The following is a 22,651-nucleotide window of genomic DNA, read 5'->3' on the forward strand; positions in this document are numbered from 1 at the left end:
CTGGTTCTCACTTCGTCCCTTGCAGACCGCATGGCCTTTCCCACAGAGCAGCCTCTTGGAGTCCTTGCGTTTACAGCTTCTCACCACAGACCACCCTGAGTCAGAGACCACGTGTGATTAGGAAGCTGTCAGAATAAGGAAATAAGCGATGGTGTCACTGCAGCTGTTCTGCTTTTCAGTAAAGAGGTTTGAAACTCAGTCTTTTTTAATATCAAAGGAGTTGAAGCCTCTGAATATCTAAGGCAGCGTTTTAAAAAGCATAGCAATGTCCTGAAAATGTGGAGCCTCCTGAGTGTTTTGGGGTATAGGCCTTGATTTAAACTCTTAGGATGCAAAGATAGTGTTTCAAATTGGAAAGCAGCTCAGGCCTTTTACCGCGTCAAGGAGATTGGGTAACAGTGATGTCGCCCTGGTAACATCCCCACAGGGCAGGCGTCATCGTTACTGTTTTGCACCTGAGGAGAGGTGGTTAGCGATGTGAAGTAACTTGACCATGGTCACCGAGGTCACTGGGCGGGCAGAGCTGGGCCAAAGCACGTGGTGTTTAACTGCTGCACCGACGCTGAGGTTACGGGGCTTCTGCTTCTCCTCCTTTCTATCACTTCTTCCTCCATGTGTTCTGAATTCTCTGTATTTCTTTGTCCACCCCCAACCTCTGTCTTTGCCTTTACACTATGCCTGGTGGAGAATTTGCTGCCCAGTGTTCTGATTACCCCCGTCGCCCAAGCAGACGGCCTCACTCAGCCGCTGTGAACAAACGCCCCACAAGCCCAGCGGAGCAAGACGGGACTCTGAGCGGCGGGTGGGGTGCATCCGCTTGGTCAGAGGCCCGGGCTCCCTGTCAGCTCGGGAGCTCCCTGTCGGGTGCGGGGTGGACGTGCTTGCAGACGGCAGGACTTCCCAGCTGCAATTTTGGTGGAGACATAAACACGAAGTATGTGCCGGACAGAACACCTGCAGACCCCAGGACTCCCACGACGGTTGCTGGGTCAGAACCATGCAGAGTTAGGCTGCTCTGGGGAACCAGCCGGCCAGGAGAGGTCACGTGGGCCACTGCTGGGCCTTCAGGACGCAGAGAGACCTGTAACATGTGAGAAGCGCTCCCCTGGAAGGAGGTTAGAATGGTTTGAGGGCAGTCCTTTGGGGAGGCAGGGAACACTCAGTTTATCTGGAAAAGTGCCTTGGGCTGACCTCAGCCCCTGGGGAGAAGGTGGAGCCACCCGAGGGACGCGGTTCCCACCAGGTCCCGATGCTGAAAGTACCTCGTCCACCTGGCCCTTGGCTTTCTTGTCGTGAGGCGCGGAGGACTGACCGAGGTGGGAAGCTGAAGGAGCTGTCACGCAAGGCCCATGGTAAACGCTCGGGAGACGCTGGCCCGCGTTACGATGTGTGATCCTTTGTTCTGTTTCAGAAGCAGTTGTCCTAACTTTAGAAGTGATTGATTAGAACACTTATTTCTCTTTTAAAAAACCCATAATAAGTAAAGATTTTCTAATAGAGTGTCACTGAATCAGTTATACTTTCCTTGTTTTTTCTAACGTGTGTGTGTGTGAGGGGGATTATTGACGGCCACTTTCACATGCTGGCTTCACTTAAAAGGAAACACTGAACTGGCGGTGTCTGGTGGCTCTTTGATGTCCAGAATCCCTGGTGGTGTCTCCAGCTTAGCTCTGACAGGTGTCTGCTGGCCTGTGTAATCCAAACCCACAGGGAATGGGTTTTGCCTTTTCTCTTTTAAGTTCTCGTTTGCTCCTAGACATACGTTGATAGAAACCCACAGGGAACAGGTTTTACGTTTTCTCTTGTGAACTCTCATTACTCTTACACATGTGTTGAAAACCATAGGCGACTATAATCCAGTGCTCTCGTTATTTATTCGATAATTGTTCCAGCTAAAACTGAGCCAGCCCTGGCTGTGGAGAGCACCTTCAGGGTGGCCCCTGTGTTCTTGAGGCATCCCCCATCATCATCTTTTTTTTTAAACCTCTTTTTTTGCTACCGGAATGTCAGCATCTTTAGGTCCTCTCAGCAGACAGAGCTAGCATATATGTACACTACCCTCTCTCTCTTCATTCCAATAACCTTGAGTGCGTATTGATGTAAATAAATGGCCAAATGAATAGATAAATTGGGATGAGAGGGAAATTTTTTTCTCATTTATGATTCATAGGTACAGAGAGGAATGAGGGAAATGGAAAATCATCATTAGTATAAGTAATCATTTCTGCAGGCGAGATAAATTTGTGAATGCTAAAATTAGTAAGCTAAAACTTGAAAGAGAATGGGATTTCTGCACAGCCTCAAATGATCTCCTGAATATTTATTAATTACCGTGGTGGTTTTAACTTATGTCCACAAATTGTTTGCTGTTTCTTCCTCCGGGAGGTAGGGCTTAATTTCCTTCCATTTGACTGAGGGCTGGACTTGATGACTTGCTTACAAAGAGTAGAAAATGAAAGGGGAAGATAGTTGACTTTACAGAGAAAAGTCTGGTAGATGCTACTTAACTAAATCATTAATATCAGCATCATCAGTAATAAGACATGTTGATATCACATACCTTCTGATAAATGGCATGGGAAGAGCCTGTCCCCTCTGTGGTGTTCTCTTTCAAAGGTCTGTAATCTCAGCTGATCTATGAGAATACATCAGGAGAGCCCACACTGAGGGGCGTTCTACAAAACACCAGCCCAGCCATCCTCAAAACGGTGAAGATAATGACAAGGACAGGCTTTGGGGCTGTCAGGGGGGGCATGGCCACTGGCTTGCAGTGCGGTCTGCTGGATCCCAGGAGAGGGAAAGGCATCAGTGGCAGAGCTGGGCAACCCAAGTAAAGGGTCCAGTGTAGTGAGGGGGTCGCACCAGCGTTCATTTTCAGCTTTGGTAAATGTCATGTGAGACGCTAACATCGGGGGAAGCCAGGCGACACGGGCGTTCTTCACTGTTGGTGCAACTCTTCTGTTAATCTAAAGTAACTTCAAACTTAAAAAACAGATCAGAACAAACAGAAAATAACCATAGATGATCCGGAATGAGTCATTGTACGTGGCTTCTAACGTTGAAAAAGGTATTGCTATTATTTCTGTTTTACAGGAAGACATGACTGTAGTTTCTAAAAGAAAGTTCTAGAAGAAAGACAGCTGCATTTGGTGTCACTTCTAGGAGTTTTATTGCCGACCATTTATTGGATATTCCAGTGTCACTGATCCTTGATCCACAAGTTTTATTCTGTTCTTTGATTTTATTTTTCTTTTTCAACCATGAAAATAGTATCTTCAGCTTTTAGAGCTCTGGAATATAATATCTGTCATCATTATAAATCAGTTTAACCTTATTCATTTGAAGAATAATTTTAGGTTCCTTTAAAAATCCATTTCTGCTCTGCTTATGGTTGAGTGAAACCTCAGAGTCACCTTGCACAGTTGTGTGGGTGGTGTGGGCAAGAAGAGTCAATCAGTAACAGCGGCAAGTCACGCTGAGTCACGCAGCCAGAAGGAGCTTGGTTTCGGAGCCTCTGACCCAGCTCCTCCCAGAGTTACTTCCAGCCCTTCCTTTCTGCTCCTCTGAAATAGAAATCGATGGCTTTGGCAGTCTCCTTTGCTGATAGGAAGTCAAGGTGAGGTATTATAATAGATCAGTTCTTTAGTACTGTGTCGGGAGGGCATTTGCAGCTCCTGAGATTTGTCTTCCCTCAGTGGCTCAAAGCCTTAGTTTGGGGATGATGAAGTTAGTTACTTGCATAAGGCCAGCAGCGTGACCCAGTCGCTTTGATATTTTTTTGCTCTGTCTTCAGAGGGTTCTCCCGCCTATACTCACCAGAAATACACTGTTAATAAGATGCTCCCTTTTTTTGCTACGACTGTATTCTTCCTTTAGAAATGTTGTAAAGAAGTGGAATGAGTCATTTAAAAAGTCTTGATGTTTGTAGGAGCTCTCTTTTTGTCCCGAAGCAGTAAGAGATGCTCGTACGGGTCCTCACCAGCACAGGGTTACTAGGTGAGGGCAGAAGCAGCAGCTCTCCCGCTTTTAGTTGTGTGACCTTGGGCAGTTCGTTAATCTCTGTGTGGTTCAGTTCATGTATACAGTAGGGACGACCACAGTGTCTACCTCGCAGGATCATTGGGAGGGTTAAAGGTGCAGGTGAGACACTTAGCACAGTAATGGGTCAACTAGTCGCCTAGCAGTTGGTGCAAGTTACTCAGCAAGATAGTTTGCAGACTCTTTGGAAAATTGGGGTGCAATAATAAATGCGAGTAGCAGTAGTGAAAATGGAGATTACGCAGGCTTCCTTGGTGGTCCACTGCTTAAGACTCCGTGTTTCCATGGCAGAGAGCACAGGTTCAATTCCCAGTTGGGGAGCTAAGATCCTGCATGCCTCGTGGCACAGCACCCCCCAAAAAAAGTGAAGCTTGCAGCAGTTGTTCCAGAGCATCTGGTGCCATGCCCAGTACCAGGGGAATTGCATGCGTATGTCGTTTAATCCTCCCAGTAGCCCTAGGGGAGTCTTCCTCCAAATGAGGGACCCTCCACTAGAGGGCGAGCTCCCATGAGGGGCGAGCTCCCAGCATTGCAGATCGTCTGTGGGACCCCCGTCTGTGTGGGGCCGGGGGCTGTGTCCTTTCAGTGCTCTGCTGAGGGAGGCAGTGCGGTGCCTGCCCTTGACTCAGAACACGGCTTTTTCCCAAGTCACATCTCTCAGTGGTCCTCACATTACTTTTACAAAAATAAGTCTTCAGTGTGGGATTCTAAATAAAAACAAAGGCAAGAAACTCATGAGTCACTTTAAAGACTCTTTTACTTAAATAGGATATAATTACAGAACTTTTCAGTATATACAAAGTAAACAGTAGTATAATGAACCCCAGGTGCTGCAGCCACCACCACCAAGCCTGTGATTTTTAATTAATCTGTATAACTCCATCTGGTCTCCCGCCCCGCTTGGTTGCTGTCGTGATTCAGTCACTCAGTCGTGTCCAACTCTTTGCATCTCCATGAACTGCAGCACACCAGGCTTCTCTGTCCTTCACTATCTCCCAGAGTTTGCTAAAACTTAAGTCCATTGAGTCGGTGATGCCATCCAACCGTCTCATTCTCTATTGTCCCTTCTCCTCCTCCCTTCAGTCTTTCCCAGCATCAGGGTCTTTTCCAGTGAGTCAGTTCTTCGCATCAGGGGACCAAAGTATTGGAGCTTTAGCATCAGTCCTTATAATGAATGTTCAGGACTGACTTCCTTTAGGATGGACTGGTTGGATCTCCTTGCTGTCCCAGGGACCGTCAAGAGTCTTCCCCAGCCCACAGTTCAAAAGCACCGATTCACTGTCTAAGTTTGTCATAGCCTTTCTTCCAAGGAACAAGCGTCTTTTAATTTCGTGGCTGCAGTCACTGTCCACATTGATGTTGGAGCCCAAGAAAATGAAATCTGACACTGTTTCCATTGTTTCCCCATCTGTTTGCCATGAAATGATGGGACTAGAACCCATGATCTTTGTTTTTCGAATGCTGAGTTTTAAGCTTTCACTCTCCTCTTTCCCCTTCATCAAGAGGCTCTTTAGTGCCTCTATTCCTTCTGCCATTAAAGGGGTGTCATTTGCATTATCTGCATAGTGATATTTCTCCTGGCAATCTTGATTCCAGATCGTGAGTCATCCAGCCCAGCATTTCCTACGATGTACTCTGCATATAAGTTAAATAAGCAGGGTGACAATATACAGCCTTGATATACTTCTTTCCCAGTTTTGAACCAGTCTGTTCTGTGTCCAGTTCTAACTGTTGCTTCTTGTCCTGCATACAGGTTTCTCAGGAGGCAGATAATGTGGTCTGATATTCCCATCTCTTTAGGAATATTCCACAGTGTGTTGTGATCCAGAGGCTTTAACATAGTCCAGTGAAGCAGAAGTAGATGTTTTTTGGAATTCCCTTGCTTTTTCTGTGATTCATTATTTGTTGGCAATTTGATCTCTGGTTCCTCTGCCTTTTCTAAATCTAGCTTGCACATCTGGAAGTGCTCGGTTCATGTACTGTTGAAGCCTGGCTTGAAGGATTTTGAGATAATCTTGCTAGCATGTGAAATGAGCTCAATTGTATGGTAATTTGAACATTCTTTGGCATTGCCTTTCTTTGGGATTAGAATGAAAACTGACCTTTTCCTGTCCTGTGGCCACTGCTAAGTTTTCCACATTTGCTGGCATGATGAGTGCAGCACTTTGACAGCATCATCTTTTAGGATTTGAAATCGCTCAGCTGTAATTCTATCATCTGCACTAGCTTTGTTTGTAATAATGCTTCCTAAGGCCCACTTGACTTCACATTCCAGGATGTCTGGCTCTAGGTGACAGATCACACCATCGTGGTTATCTGGGTCATGAAGATCTTTTTTGTACAGTTCTGTGTAATCTTGCCATCTCTTCTTAATATCTTCTGCTTCTGTTAGGTCCATACCATTTCTGTCCTTTATCGAGCCCATCTTTGCATGAAACGTTCCCTTGGTATCTCTAATTTTCTTGAAGAGATCTCTAGTCTTTCCCGTTCTATTGTTTTCCTCTTTTCTTTGCACTGTTTACTTAGGAAGACTTATTTCTCCTTGCTATTCTCTGGAACTCTGCATTCACTTGGGTATATCTCTCCCTTTCTCCTTTGCCTTTCACGTCTCTTCTTTCCTCGGCTATCTGTAAGGCCTCCTCAGACAACCGCTGTGGCTTCTTGCATTTCTTTTTCTTGGGGATGGTTTTGGTCACCACCTCCTGTGCAGTGTTACGCACCTCTGTCTGTAGTTCTTCAGGCCCTCTGTCTGTCAGAGCTAGTCCCTTGAATCTGTTCATCATCTCCACTGTATAATCATAAGGGATTTGTTTAGGTCATACGTAATGGCCTACTGGTTTTTCCTGCTTTCTTCTATTTAAGTCCAAATTTTGCAATAAGGAGTTTGTGATCTGAGCCACAGTTAGATCCTACTCTTATTTTTCCTGACTGTGTAGAGCTTCTCTATCTTCAGCTGCAAAGGATATAGTCAATCTGCTTTTGGCACTAACCATTTGGTGATGTTCATGTGTAGAGTTGTCTCTTGTGTTATTGGAAGAGGGTGTTTGCTATGACCAGCATGTTCTCTTGACGAAGCTCTGTTAGCCTTTGCCCTGCTTCCTTTTGTACTCCAAGGCCAAACAAGCCTGCCACTTTGGATATTTGACTTCCTACTTTTACATTCCACTTGGTTATTATTACACAATTCTTTTTTAAAGGAAACATTTGCATTCATTGAAATGCACATTTTTGAACTGCATGATTTTTGCAAGTGGATAGCTCCCTGTACTCACAGCACAGAGTGCTGCTCTCACCCGAGCTCCTTCACGCTCCCTACTTAGTCCTCCCTCCCTGCCCCGGTGGCCACTCTTCTGGGTTTTGTTTCTTTACTCTCTTATAGAAATTCCTGTTCAGAGAAGGCAGTGGCACCCCACTCCAGTACTCTTGCCTGGAAAATCCCATGGGCAGAGGAGCCTGGTAGGCTGCAGTCCATGGGGTCGCTAAGAGTTGGACACGACTGAGTGACTTCACTTTCACTTTTCACTTTCATGCATTGGAGAAGGAAATGGTGACCGACTCCAGTGTTCTTGCCTGGAGAATCCCAGGGACGGGGGAGCCTAGTGGGCTGCCGTCTGTGGGGTCGCACAGAGTCGGACACGACTGAGTGACTTAGCAGCAGCAGCAGCAGCAGCAGCAGAAATTCCTGTTAAATGGAATCTCTCCACTCCTTTAGCGCAGCATACATGCAGTCTCTGAGGTTTATCCCTGTTGTCCTATCGGCAGTTGATACCTTCTCACCGCTGAGTGATGTTCATTCCAGTCTGTGACTGCAGAGCGCCTTGTTTATCTCGTCTCTTGTTGAGGAACTTTTGGGCTGTTTCTGGTTTTGGGCCACTGTGAATAAACCTGTAAAACTTCATACAAGACTTTTTATGGTTATCTATATATATATATTTTTTTTTTTTTAGGTCATTACCTGGAAATAGAATCTCTGGGTCACAGGGTAGATGTATATTTAACTTTACAAGAAACAGCCCAGCCTTTTTCTGAAATGATTATACCTTTTTCTACTTCCACCAGCAAAGAACCCAAGAGTTCTAGTTGCTTCATATCCTCTTCAGCATTTGGTGTGGTTAGTCTTTTAAATTCTGGCCACTCCAGTGAGCGTGTCCTTTTGCTTCATTATGTGTGTGCTTGAATGTTTATTTGGCTGCGTTGGGTCTTAGTCATGGAGCTTGGGATCGTCGTCACGTCAGGGGGTCTTTCACAGGCGCAGCCTACACACTGGCTCTGTGGTCGTGGTGTGGGCTCAGCACTTTTGGCACTCGGGCTTGGTTGCTCCGCAGCACGTAGGATCTTAATTCCCAGACCAGGGATCGAACCCTCACCCCCTGCATTGGAAGCTTGGAGTCTTAACCACCGAACAGCCTGGGAAATTCCCCAGCTGTTTCTTTTGGAAGCAGAGGCTTGCCTACATCCCTCTGTGTTCCACTCCGTGATATTTTCTGTTTCCAGCAGGGCAGTAAAAAGACAAACACACAGAAAAAACCTGAATGTCACTTGACCACAAAATTCAAAGCAACTCCAAGGCAAAGAAAAGTGGTTACTTTGCAGATTTTTAGTTTTTTTTCCCCAAGATCTTTAAAAGCAGGAGCAGAGTTGCTTTACATCTGAGCTCACACTGTTCCTTGCACTGAGGTGCGCAGAACCCCGTCAGGGTGCCCGTCTAATGTCGGCACTCATTCCTTGGTTCTGAGTGAGTTCCTGGGGAGGCATAAAATGATTCTGTCTGCAATAAGAAAATGTGTTTCAGGGTATCATAGCTGGTTTTCATATTAAAGATGAGAAGAGTGAGTAAATGTTTGTCTAAATGACAAAGCTGTTTGACTAACTGGTCCTAAAAGACTGATTAATTTTTTCTTTTTTTTTAGATCGGGTGTATAGTTCAAAACTTAGAACTGTTGCTAGCCTCGGTTGGTTTCTGCTGTTCCCACCCAAGGCTGGGCGTCTTGGCGCCGTCGGCGTCGGGGCCTTGGCTCCTCTGTTACAGGTCCTGTCCTGTGCACCATAGGAGATTTAGCATCGTCCTTGGCTGCTGCCATCGAACGGAGCAGTGACACTGAAAGTGTCTCTAGTGTTGTCCCGTGTCCCTTAGCGGGGCAAGGTCCCTTCAGTCGATAACCACTGGCTTACAGCATGCCCTGGGCAGAGGCGTGGCAGGCATCAGTGGGGGGTCTTCAGTGGCCTGGTCCTGGGTCAGGGACTCTGCGGTGTGGGACTGTGGGGCGAACCGTGGATGCCCTTCCAGTGCGCACCCCAGGGAGGGAGAGATGCTTGGCAGCTATTGGATTAGCGCCCCCCAAAGAATGCTCTGCTTGATGTTTTCTTCTTCCTTTTGCCTTATTGGTGTGTTTGTTCACCTCCTCTGCCCTAAGGAAAATAATCTGTATCTGCCATGTCACTCAGAGGACGGTCTGACGTGGTGTGTTCTCTAGAACCTTAGTTCTAAGGGACGGTGACTTACTAGTATGTAAGAGAGGACCCTGTGCCCCCAGAAAGTCTGGAAAATGTTGGTTTAAATGAAGGTAAACTGTTGTCCTTATTTTGTAGGATTTTTGAAAGCTTCTAACATCAACTGTAAATTGTCACTCTCCAGAAGGAACTAGATTGGCCCTGTCTCACGTTTCCTCAACATGCAGTTTATCCACAAAGCGTTTTCCAGAGAAATAAAATTCTGTGGGACATGTTTTGGGAAATACTGTCCTAGAGTCACCTAGAGGAGGCCAGGGTGCGGGGAGGAGCAGGTGGTGGGCTGGGCACTGAGCTGGCGGAGTGGACAGACAGGGTCGTGGTCTGGTCCCTACACGCCCCAGGATGGCCATCCGTAGTGGTTATTAGGCAGTGAAAAACTCAGATTCTAGGCGGGAAGGAGCTGCTATCCTGAGCCTCCAGGGTGTGGCCCCACCCCCACCCCCTACGCAGCATGCTTGGCCCCTTACCCAGTAGTCATGGGATCCCCCACTCTCTCCAGCAACTAAAGGGTTACAGTCCCGGCTTCAGCAGGGACCCTCCTTAAGTCTGCTGCGCCAGCAAAGTGAGCTGTTTTTTCTGGTTGGTTGTGGACCATGGTGTGTAAGTTGCTAATATTTTGAGTTTCATCCTGGGTATGAGGGAGGACATGGGATGACGGCTAAAAGGGGCCTAAGGCTTTTTGTCAGGAGTGCCCTTCTGCTCAGGAGGCTTTGTGTCAGGAGCGCCCTCCTGCTCAGGAGGCTTTGTGTCAGGAGCGCCCTCCTGCTCAGGAGGCTTTGTGTCAGGAGCGCCCTTCTGCTCAGGCTGCCCAGGCTTGTGCTCCAGGCTCCCGTTTGTGGCCTAGCATGAGAGAGACTGAAAACATCCAGCCGTGTTGATTTACAACAACAGTAATATTATACTTTGGATATAACCACTCTTTGAATAACCAAACAAAATGCTGAGCTTTACTCTACATGTTGAAAGTTGGTTGGGAATTCCCTGGCTGTCCAGTGGTTAGGACCCGGTTCAACCCTGGGGCCCAGGTTCATTCCTTGGTCTGGGAACAAGAAGCCCACAAGCCACCTGGCAAGGCCAGGGAAAAAAAAGAAAAAAGAAGTTGATGAAATAGTTTTGCCAGTTCAGAGAAAGAATATTTCCAGAATCAGTTTCTTTTGGAGCCGCTGAGATGGAGTCTCTGGTGGACAGAGTCATTCGGCTGGGATGACTCCACGGGCCCAGCCACAGGGAGAGGGCCCTGGCAAGGGTCAGTCTGGAGGGTGGCACAGCCAGCCTCTGGCCGTTGGCCTCCACTGTATTGTTGTGATCTGGGATGTGAACACAGTGGCAGGCAGAGCAGTCTCCATAAAGAAAAGCCTCGGTAACGACACACCTGCTGAGAGAGCGCCTCTCCCCGGATGAACGACTGAAAACGCGTGCAGCTGCGTTAAAGGTCAGAAAGAAGGCCAGTGTGAACGGGAGATGCTTATTTTCCAATGTTGCTTACATTGCTCAGTTAGTTCCTATAAACTGACTAGTGGAAAATTTTAGTCTCTGTTTCTATATTTATTAATTGTAAGAGAAACTACCAAAGCATTCTTTCAGGAGTTTAGATGGGAAGAGTTTGAGTGCATGTCCAAAGCTGTAAGAGCCTCAATTTTTGTAAGATAATGTGGAAGTGAGGTATACTTACGTTCAGCTGCTGATGGGAGAAATAAAACTTGATAAACTTGCTTGGCATTATTTGTGAGCTTGTAACTTGTGATCATGGATGATAAACAGCGATTTGATAACCTGACTTTAAAGTTGGCCCAGATGATACACCGGTTATTTGTTCTTCCCTGCACAATAGCATCGAGCAAGTGAACAACCTGCGAGAGATACAAGCGCTGAGGCGCCTGAACCCGCACCCGAACATCCTCACGCTGCACCAGGTGGTCTTGTAAGTATATCGGGCTTTAGGAACTATCTAACCTCGGTGATAATCGTTAGATCTCTGTTTAAGAAAGAAAACCATGGTAGACATTTTAAATATTGGCTTTGTAGCTCAGACACATTCGGGCCAGTGTTTGCATCCGAGTCCTAAAGGGAAAGGCCTTCGTTGCAGTGACTCCGTGTCACAGCAGTGAACACCATTCAAATGGTCCCCCTCCTGGAAGCTCAGCTGGGCTGCTGTGGAGGCGGCGATGGCTCAGGACACCTGCGTGTGAGCCTGTGGCCCTCTTTCAGGGGCTGCACTTAGGTCATGCCTGCAGTTGCCATCTTGGTATGACTTCAAGCAGCCATTCTTAACTGTATTCCACATAATTTCAGGGGATTTTTCATTTCTGTTCTAATCAAGACGGCAGAGTGCAGCTCGTCTGGAAGGGCTTGTCTGCTGGGGACTGGGGCTGGGATCTGGCCTGAAGCTCCGAGAAAGCGCCCCTCAGCGGGAAGCCTGGCCTGTACCACCATCTGGGGAAACCGTAGTCTCTGACCATTGAGCTGGGGAGGTTTTCATCAGAGAGCTGACCAGTTCTAAACTCAAAACGCAGTGCCTTGTCTTGGCCGCGTGGCCTCCTGGCCTGCATGCTCTGAGCACGTATTCGGCCGGTCCGGAGACTGCAGCCTGCACGGGGCAGCGGTCACAGTGCTGCCTGTGCCGAGTGCTTCAGGGGCAAAGCGCTTCTGTCCACGGCAGCCCAAGGGACAGCGCGGCCCCATCCAGCCCCTCCACAGGCACCCTGAGGGGCCCGGGGTGTCACTGCAGGGGCGCGGGGAGAGGCGTCTTCCTCTTTTTGCCCCTGGCTGGGTTGTGTATTTCACTCCCACACTGTGATGTATCTCAGTGACATGGAAGTAATTTAGGTGAATTAAAGCTGAATTTGCAGCCACAGAGCTTGAATTAAGTCCTACTTTCTTTGTTTTGCTTCTCCAACTCCTCAACCTGTTTCTTCTGTCTGAAGATATAATAGTTACTTCCATAATCTCAAGATGCTTTTTTCCCAAAATTGTGGGAGACCAGCTTTTAGAATTTCTGCCCAAAATTGTTTTATTATTATTTAAAATTATTTTTACCTAAAATACTGATTGAAAATCAAAACTTCTGCTGTTTCGGTCATTACACTTTGGTCTTTGCTATGGGAGTGTTTTATGTTTATCAGAAGTGTTTACAAATGAGTTAAATATTTGATGCTTTTATTCTGATTAATGCAAGGAAAAAACCATTTTAAAAACCTGCTTTCTTCTTCAGTGACAGAAAATCTGGTTCTCTTGCACTAATATGTGAACTTATGGACATGAATATTTATGAGCTAATACGAGGTATGTAGAATAATTTGAAAGAGCGTCTAAAATCTTTTAAAGTTTATAGTTCCCATATATTTGTCTTAATTCTCAAAATCATCTATCGCCGCAGTTCAGTAGTTGTGTATAAGTATACAGCCATGTGTGCTAGGTCGTGTCAATCGTGTCTGACTCTGTGACCCAGTGACTGTAGCCCACCGGGCTCCTCTGTCCGTGGGATTCTCCAGGCAAGAATACTGGAGTGGGTTGCCCTGCCCTCCTCCAGGGGATCTTCCCGACTCGGGGATTGAACTCGTGTCTCTCATGTCTCCTTCATTGGCAGGTGGGTTCTTTACCACTAGCGCCACCTGGGTGTGGGAGGTATTTGGGGGGCAGTCTTGTCTGCTCAGAATGTGGCTGCAGACGGGAAGTGATGCCACACAGCGCTCAGGCTGGTGAGGTGACGCGGGTGAGGGAGGCGCAGCAGGAGGCACGGCTCAGGCCTCCCGCAGGCTCGTGCCCTCGGGGTCCATTCCAGGCTCTGCGTTGCTCGGCGTTCTACTCTAGGCTTCGGAATGAGGCAGGGCTTCCCCCACAAATCATCCGCCTGGCTCAGGCCTCCCGCAGGCTCGTGCCCTCGGGGGTCCATTCCAGGCTCTGCGTTGCTCGACGTTCTACTCTAGGCTTCAGAATGAGGTAGGGCTTCCCCCACAAATCATCCCCTGAGAGGGACTCTCCTTCCTCCTTGGGTTGGGAGCCTCATGCGGTGCCCTGAACTGCTGAGTGCTCATCGTTCCCCATCGTTTGAACAATACAGCACTGTCTGGGGGAAGCACGCTTGCCTGAGCCGACCCCAGTCGCAGCTGGTTTTGGAGGCCAGCGGAGGTCACCCGAGGGAAGCAGAGAGCAGGAGGCGGAAGGTTGGCCCACGTTTATCCAACAGCCCTGGGTCTGACCTCCCCGTGGCGTTAGATGTCAGGACAGATGAGCCTTGTAAATACCACACAGCAAGTGTTAGACTTCATGGATCATATTATTCTTACCGAACAAATGAAAATCACTGCCTTATGTCATATGAGGGACTCTTTATATCTGAAATAGAGTTTTAGCGACAGTATCATAGATGATTTAAAAACTGTGATGTTACCTCAAGCAGGTTAGGCCAAAGCGCAGATGATGTGCTGTAGAGAACTTTTAGATCGAGAAGCTGTTCTTGCAACAAAGGGGACCTTTAACATGATGTTAAAGGTGCATGTGAAGAGTTCAGATAAAATTATATTTATGAAGTGAGAGCATGGAAAGATGTCATGCTATGTCATGTTATGTCAAATGGACATATTTTATATGTGATTTAAAATATGTGGCTTAGTAAATAAAATAAATAGCATGAGTAGACAAGTTTTACATCTGTGGAAGTTGATATAAAACTTTTGGATCCAGAAACTTTTACATCTTTTGAGGAAAGTAGGAGATTGCCTTGTGTCTGGGAATATATGGTATTTCTTTTAAGTTACAGACCTTGGGTATTTTATTCATAGACAAGCCTCTCACTCAGGTGTCTTGCTTTAAGTACAATTTAAAATAAACTTAGTCATCTGGTTTCTTGGTCTAACACCTATTAAAAATAAGAGCTCTTAAAAGGAGCTTCTAGAACTTTACACACCAACAGAAAGTGACAGGTGGCGATCCAGTAACGGGGGAGGAGACTGGAAATACAAAGCAAACCAAGAATGGTCGGGAAAACAGCTGTAAGCTGCCAGGCTCCCCAAGACAGGTTAGCGGGAGCACAGTCGTGTACGGGGTTGTGGTCACCATATCACCTAGGATATGCTGATGGGAAAGTGGGTGAAACGTTTTTAAAAGATCCCATGTAAAATACCTCCAAATAGAAAAGAGTTTATATCTGAGGAGTAAACCTCACTTACCTGGAAATTTCACTTGAGGTCTTATTCCAGACAACTTGGATAAGTAAGTGTTATTCTATGATTAACTTTCAGGTACACTAACTAACTTAGATTATTCACTTTGATAGTCTCTGTGTAATACATATTTTAACAGTGTATCAGGACAGGGTATCAATGTAACCAAGAGAAACAACCGCTAAATTTGCAATGATCTTTTTACCAGTTAGCCAGCATTTTGTTCTTAATGAATCTATAGAATCACTTCCTTTTAGTATAATAACAATTCTCTTGGTATAAGATACATATGTTAGAATTATGATTGTTAGAATGTGATATTTTAAAATTCGAGGGGAGGGGATAATTTCTGGCAAGTTTCTGTGTGTTTAGATTGGAGAAAACTTTGTTTAGAAATCAGTATTTTAATTTCCAGTAGTAGGGGAGTTGTGTAATTGGAGGAAGTGAATCTGTTTCTTTCAGTATCTGTCTACAGAGACTGCAGAAAGCAGACTGTTGTATTAAGGCTCTACGGCCGCTGGTTCATCCCGTGGGTGCCGAGTGGCTCCACAGGCCAGGCGCTGTGCTCTGAGCATGGGATCAGGTGCTCTCGGTGCTAAGGGGCCTATAAGTGTCAGAGATGTTAAAATGTGGGGAGCACGGTTGACTGATTGTCAAATGCTCACTGTTGGAACGTGAACCCTGATTTCAGAGTTGGCTTAGTGTTGAGGAAATACAGTCATCCCTCCGTGCCTGCAGGCTACTGGTTCCAGGAGCCCCGCAGGTACCAAAATCCATGGATGCTCAAGCCCCTTGTATATAAAACGACTCAGGGATTCAGCCAACCTCAGAAACCTTGGATGCGGGACCCGTGGACAGAGACCCGGGGGTTCGGGGGCGCCGACTGTGCGGTGATGACAGTGATGGCTGACGGCCCTGAGTGCTCACCACAGGCCTTGCACTGCCCCTGGCTCTCTCGAGGAGTCAGCTTATTTCACCCTGAGAGCCTGTGAGGCAGATTCTGTCATGATTGCATGTTCGGGATGGTGAAAGGGAGGCATGGAGAGACAAAGGACCCGTCCACGGCTGTGGGCCTCATCCGTGATGGTCTGGGGTCGGGACTTGGGCAGCGCCTGCTCTTGCCCACCCTGCACGGCCCTCTGGGCAGCCCTGAGTGGACCGGGAAGGCCTGGCAGCCAAGGCCACCACCGACCACTTTTGGGCCACGTAGTCCCCTGCCGTGGCTCCTCTGCCTGTCCTCCTCGACAGACTTGGCCACCTAGACCCTGAGACTGCCCCGGCAGCACATGGGCCGCCTTCTGGAGCACAGGCTGTTCCAGGTCCGGGGCTCGTCTTGTCACCTGTGAGTGGACCAGGCATCCTAAAACAAATCCATGACTCTGAGCCAGGTAGGAAAAAGCAAACCAAGCTTTGTCTGTAAGCGTAGCATTAGTTTGTTTCCCTGAGGAGCTTAGGCAGTGCGTCTGAGCTGTGGAGCACTTTATACAAGGGGCTTGCTCATCCACGGATTGTGGTACCTCAGAGGCTCCTGGAACCAGTACCCTGCAGACACCCAGGGATGACTGTATTTCCTCAATGCTGAGGCAACTCTGAAATCAGGTTCATGTTCCAGTCACTATGCAACGTAACGATTTTGCATGACAGGTTAATTACTGTGTCAGATTAATTCAGTTATATTTTTATGTATGATCACATCTGAGCCACTGAACTGTAAGATGCAGTATTTTTTATGTACCAACAAAAAGGAAGAAAAACATTGCCACTACCGCTCTGACACATACCTTTCTTATCACTTAGCAATTTTAGTTCTGTCCTTAGTAACGGGACTCGTTCAGAACTATTGAGACAGTTTCCACCCATGTCACTTTTGTGCGTATATAAAAAGGAAATGCTGGGAGGGATTGGGGGCAGGAGGAGAAGGGGATGGCAGAGGATGAGATGGCTGGATGGCATCACTGACTCGATGGACGTGAGTCTGAGTGAACTCCAAGAGTTGGTGATGGACAGGGAGGCCTGGCAAGCTGCGATTCACGGGGTCGCAAAGAGTCGGACACGACTGAGCGACTGAACTGAACTGAAAAAGGAAGTAGACATGACATAAACCCATTACGGCATTCCTAACTTTTCCTTGAGATATTCTGACGTGGCATGATCGCTGAGCGTCTTCCTCACATTGTCTATCTGTGGCGTTCAGGGTGTGAGTGAGTAGCATTATTTTCGCTGGAATTTTCTGAAGCTGATGGCACCATCCTGTTAGGTCAGTACTGGTGCTTCTGGGAAGTGCCCTCTGGTTCTGTGTCAATGGAGCGCGGGTGTCCCCGATTGCACTCCAGGCCAGAGCACGCACAGCGCAGCGCCGTGCGCATCTCACGGCGGCAGGTCCTGGTCTGGAAAACGGGGGTAATCATGGTGTCTGGCTCTCAGGGTGGTTGTGAGGAGTAAATGACAGGTGTGAGGTGTGCGGAGCAGCCCCCGGCTGGCGTGGTCTCTAATCAGCGTGGGCTGCTGTCACCACCACCACCACCACGCTGCGCACAGCTGGTGTGTGCCGGCTCTGGCCTCCTGCACTGGCTCGTCCCCGTGCTGGGAGCTCAGCTGCGCTCTAGAGATGAGGAAAGAGCTTCCAAGAAGTCAGAGCACTTGCCTGAGATGAGCCAGCTTCAGAGAGCAGAGCTGGGGAACTTCCCTGGCTGTCCAGTGGTTAAGACTGCTTCAATGCCGGGGGTGTGGGTTCCATTCCTGGTCAGGGAACTAAGATCCCACTTGCCGCATAGTTGGCCAAAAAATAAATAAGAAACAAAGCGGAAGGCAAAGAGCAGAGCTGGGAGGCCCTCCTTGAGTGCAGTCTTGTTGAGAGAGGGGTGCTGGTGATGGCTCTGGCTCCATGCTGAGTCTGACAGCGCGCCTGCTACCCTCTGCCGGGCGGGACCTCCAGCCTCTCTGAGAACCACGTGCTGTCCTGCAGGGCTCTCTCTTGGAAAACACTGATGGCAGACACGTGCTCGCACGCTGCCTCAGGGCCTAGCCTCTGGGCCTAGGCATAGACTGTGGGCCGCTTGGCCGCACCATGGTGGGCCCGGCAGGCACCTGGAGCCTGACCAGGAGAGCCAGGCACAGCCTGAGGACAGGGCCTCTTGTGAGAGGAGCGTGTGTGCTAGATTTCCTGGTTCAACATGGGCTACACTGGAGGCCACAGTTAATCATTGTGTTCACTTTCGAATTTTTACATTGCTGGTGTTATGTGTGACATTCATTAAGTGCCTTCTTAATGAGAATATTTGGTAAAAAATTATCTTGGAATAATTAATTTGGCTCAGTGAGCCAGGGAAATATGTTTGCAGTCTGCTGGCTTCAGTGAAGGGTCACACAAGGAACCTCAGGGCGTTTTGTTAACAGTATTTTGTCTGCTTCAAGATGTTTGTAAGTGAGAATCTGGTGGGAACCAGATACCATCTCGCGCCCAGAAAGTTAGGGTCTTGTTTTGGGGGAAATACTTTTGAAAGTCGATAGTCCATCCTCCTTGTCGAGGGTGTGGACTCTCTGATTGCTCAGACCAGTGGTGCCCGTGGCTCAGGCGGGCCCCTTGTTCCCCTGCTAGTCCCCGTGTGCAGACAGGGATTCCCACGGAGAGATGGGAAGGAGTCACGGCCTTGCCCCCACGGCTATGAACGGGTAGAGGGAGGTAGCCCGGGAGGAAGGGAGAGAGTGCTCCTGCAATGGGGGCAGAAGGCAGTGAAAGGTCAGACTCCTGGCCTCCCTGCTTGTGATTCACTCGGGCTAGGCCTGGGCCTTGGAATCTGCTTTATGAAAGATCCCTAGGCGATTATGAAGATCGGATGCAGTAGACTTTTCCTGAAAGAGTCCACCTTCCCTGAGTTCAGGTTCCAATGAATGTGAGGACAGCTTTATGCTGTAACTGGGATGTGGCTGTGTGGCTGTGGCTGGGAAGGTGCTTCTAGGAACAGGGCAGCGTGAGCACGACTGGGAAGCGGGAGAAGGGGATGGGGCTGGGGCGTCCTGGCAGCCAGAGGGAGGCGTGGGACGTGGTTCCTGAGGCGCGCAGCCAGGCCCTGCAGCTGGTTCTGGGAACTCGGTGGAAAGGCAGCTTTCAGGGCCCCGCCACAGACCTGCTGAACCGGATGTGCCGGGCGAGGATGGGGAGCAGTCTGTGTCTTCACAAGCCCCGGGGGACTGGGGGCCCTGGTCCTGAGAGCCCTGAGCGGGGGGAAGTCTGCCCCCGAGGTCTGGGGAGCCCGGCTCGTCCGTGGGCAGCACGGACAGAGGGGACAGAACCTCAACGCTTCAGCCAGCCTCGCGGGGGACAGAGTGGGAATTTTGCTTTCTGCTCACCTTTGTACAGATAATCGATAAAATTACAGGATTCCTTAAGCTGTGGGAAGCCAACAATCTTAGTTTTAATTCTTTTAAATTGTGGAAAACTGATGTGAAACAGAATAAAAAGATGACATGGAAAAATTCACTCTACTTAGACATTTTGTAAATCGTGATGGACGTGAGTCTGAGTGAACTCCGGGAGTTGGTGATGGACAGGGAGGCCTGGCGTGCTGCGATTCATGGGGTCGCAAAGAGTCGGACACGATCGACTGATCTGATCTGATGATTAACATAAACATTCTTGTTATGCGAGAAAAAGAAAACATTAATTTTCAGCAGAAATTGCAAACTTAGCACCAAAAAGTCAAGTGGGCCGTGTGCTCGTGCTGGCTCTCTCAATGGTTAGGTGAGGGTGTGTTTCCCATGTTTAAAGCCTAATGACCTAGAAACACAGGCCTCTGAGATTAAAATCAAATAAAATATGACATCTTCAAGAACGCAGATGTCTGTGCTGTTGGTCGTCATTCAGTTGTTAAGTCGAGTCCGACTCTTTGGGACCCCGTGGCCCGCAGTACTCCGTGGTACTGGAGTGTGATGTGCGGGGTTCTGGAACATGATGAACACTGCAGGAGCGAGGAGGGTACAGGCTGTAGGCTGTGCGGATGGGCGCCCGCGTGCTGCAGGGCGTGGTCAGCGGTGCCAGTGACTGCTCCCTTTTGTGAAAGGAGCGTGTGGGCTGTAAATTTCAGTCATTGGTCTTCTTCGATTAAGAGAACGTACTTCTGGGACTTCCCTGGTGGCCCGGTGGTTAAGACGTCATGCTTCCACTGCAAGGGGTGCAGGTTCAATCCCTGGTCAGGAAACTTAAGATCCCATATGCCGGGAAGTGCAGCAGAAAAATAAAAAAACTGTGATCTATTCCCTTAAAGACGGAAATCTCCATCTAGACAGGAAGCTGAGGAAAATGCTGGATTTGCAGCCGACTCCCGCCATCTCGGGCTTCCCAGGTTGGCTCAGTGGTAAAGAACCCACCTGCCAATGCAGGAGACACAGGAGACACGGGTTCAATCCCTGGGTCAGGAAGATCTCCTGAAGCAGTAAATGGCAACCCACTCCAGTATTCTTGCTTGGTAAATTCCGTGGACAGTGGAGCCTGGCGGGCTGCAGTCCATGGGGTCACAAAGAGTGGGACATGACTGAGCACATATGCACGCACGTGGCCTGCCACCTCGAGTCGCAGTGTGGAGGAGTGTGCCCTGCAGGCCTGCCCGAGGCTGCGTGGAGGCCCCCAGACCGAGTGCCCCTTGGTGATCGCTCAGCACCCTTCTCATTGCAGAGAAGGCCTGGGGCCCGGCGATTCTGAATTAAATCACGTCAGTATGTAGAATTCTACATGGCATATTTTGTAGATGGACTCCATATTTCCTAGAACTATTCCATTCTGTTTTCACTGAGAAAATTAGAAATTCTTGCACATTATTAAAAATGGACTTTTGTTTTATTTCAAAAACGGGGATATTGGTAACCATATTTGGCTGTTTCCTTGATTGCACAGGAAGAAGACACCCGTTATCAGAGAAAAAAGTTAGGCACTATATGTACCAGCTGTGTAAGTCCCTGGACCACATGCACAGGTATGCACGGGGAGCCTTGGAGGCTTTCAGATTAATAAAATGCATTACCAAAAAAAAAAAAAATGCATTACCATCATTAGAAAATGCAGTGTGAAAGGATCTGAATGAGGTACAATTAATTCTGTCCTTCTTTTCATGTTGAATGCAGAAATGGAATATTTCACAGAGATGTAAAACCAGAAAATATATTAGTAAAGGTAAGAACTTTTATATGAAAAATTGATATCAGAATGAAGACAGAATATAAAAACTTTTCACTGAATATGCTTTCAATCCCAGTGGATGTCATGTTTGTTATTTTTTTTTTTCCCTTCCAGTTTGGGAAAAAAAATCGTTAGTAAATGCCATCAACATAACTGTACGTCTGGAAAAAGGCACCCTTCTTATATACTGTGTATAAAAATAAACTCCATTTATTGATAAATTATTCTAAACACTGTAAATATAAAAGGGGAAGAGGCAGGATTTGAGCTTGGATCTGTCTCACTCAAAAGCCCTTAAACTGTACATGTGTAAAGTGTACAATTTGTTAGGTTTGGGCAGTTGTATATTCCCGTGAAACCATGATCCCAGTCGACAAACAAAGCTACTGCCCCCAAAAGCTTCCTCTTGCCTTTGGTAACCTTTGCCTTCCTGTCCCTTGTCCCCAGGAAAGACAAGCTGACTTTCTGTCATAATAGAATTAGTGTGTGTCTTCTAGAATGTTCTATACATGGAATTACATGTTATATGCCCTCCCGTGGTCTGACTTCTTTCGCTCAGCATCGTTTTTCTGAGATTGGTCCACACTGTAGTGTGTGTGCCACAGCTTTTGTCTCACGTTTGATGTTGTCTGTCAAAAACAGAAATTGTCTCTGTTTTTGATGTTCTTCTATTGCTTTGCATTTCAGTTTGGGAAGTTTCTGTTGGCGTGTCTTCAAGCTCACTGACTCTTTGCTTGGCTGTTGAGTCTATTGATGAACCTATCAAAGTCATTTAAAATTTCTGTTCCAGTGTTATTTGTGATGTTTTATTTTGATTTTTTCTTAGGGTTTCCATCTCTCTTCTTACTTTTCCCATCTGAACTTGCATGCTGTCTTCTTTTTCCCCTGGAACCCTTAAATTAATCATAATTTGTTTTTTTTTTTTTTTAATTTCTTCTCTGGTAATTCTAAAATTCTAAAACCTGTGCCATATCTGAGTCTGGTTTTGATGCATGCTTTGCCTCTTTAGACTGTTTTTTCTTGCCTTTTTATGTGCCTAACTTTTGTTGACTGTGTCAGGAGTGGGAGCAGAGGTACGAGGCTGTCCGTGCAGGTTTCTTCCTCATCTGGCCAAGACGAGTGCTGTTTAACGTGGGCCGCAGCTGCAGGCGCCTGCCAGAGACGTCATGCTTATCGACAGCACGCATTTTACGACTTGAGTATGAGAGAGAAAGAAGATGGAAGAAACACCTTGAAACCTGTCTGAGGCATAACGGGGGATATGACCAGGGTGTAGAATTCACCTGTAGACTTACACTGTGACTTAAACCTTTGCACAGCCCGTAGACGTTTTGCAGACATTTTGAAATGTCTGTAAAACACAGCCAGAATATTTGTGAATGTGATCCACTGGATAGAGACCCCACCTGCTCCTGGGTCAGAGGCAACTTCAGACGCTCACAGAGCCAGCGCTCCGTGGTCTGCAAGCTCGTTTAGATGCCAGGCGTCCTTGTGCTAGTGCGCCTGCACCTGGAATGGCCTGTGTGACGGTCGCTGCTTGGTGAGATGTTCCTTGTCCCCGTGTCTCCCCCTCGCAGCGGGATGTCCTGAAGCTTGGGGACTTCGGGTCGTGCCGGAGCGTCTACTCGAAGCAGCCGTACACCGAGTACATCTCCACCCGCTGGTACCGGGCCCCTGAGTGCCTCCTCACCGATGGCTTCTACGGCTTCAAGATGGACCTGTGGAGCGCGGGCTGCGTGCTCTACGAGATGGCCAGGTACGCTGGGCC

At 47.8% G+C, this 22,651-nt stretch overlaps 1 protein-coding gene across 14 annotated transcripts in view; it reads left to right on the forward strand.

Moving 5' to 3' along the window:
* Window positions 1–22,651, forward strand: part of MOK (MOK protein kinase) — a 42,988-nt gene that overhangs the window by 15,096 nt on the left and 5,241 nt on the right. For 7 of the 14 annotated variants that reach the window (XR_015149398.1, XR_015149399.1, XR_015149401.1 and 4 more), the window contains 5 exons: window positions 11,381–11,470; window positions 12,761–12,831; window positions 20,602–20,680; window positions 20,829–20,877; window positions 22,461–22,639. Coding sequence is in view for 9 of the 14 variants with exons in the window: in XM_086362876.1 (XP_086219002.1) it covers window positions 11,381–11,470; window positions 12,761–12,831; window positions 20,602–20,680; window positions 20,829–20,877; window positions 22,461–22,639 (468 nt within the window). In the remaining 5 variants the exon portion in view is untranslated. Of the gene's footprint in view, window positions 1–3,458; window positions 3,617–10,850; window positions 10,982–11,380; window positions 11,471–12,760; window positions 12,832–20,601; window positions 20,681–20,828; window positions 20,878–22,460; window positions 22,640–22,651 lie in introns of those variants that run through there. The other 7 variants (XM_086362882.1, XM_086362885.1, XM_086362883.1 and 4 more) reach the window with 5 other exon arrangements.

The sequence above is a fragment of the Bos grunniens genome, chromosome 21 (assembly GCF_055505025.1).
Source record: "Bos grunniens cultivar Pamir isolate PY7600 chromosome 21, Bosgru_T2T1.0, whole genome shotgun sequence".
Lineage (NCBI taxonomy): Eukaryota > Metazoa > Chordata > Mammalia > Artiodactyla > Bovidae > Bos > Bos grunniens.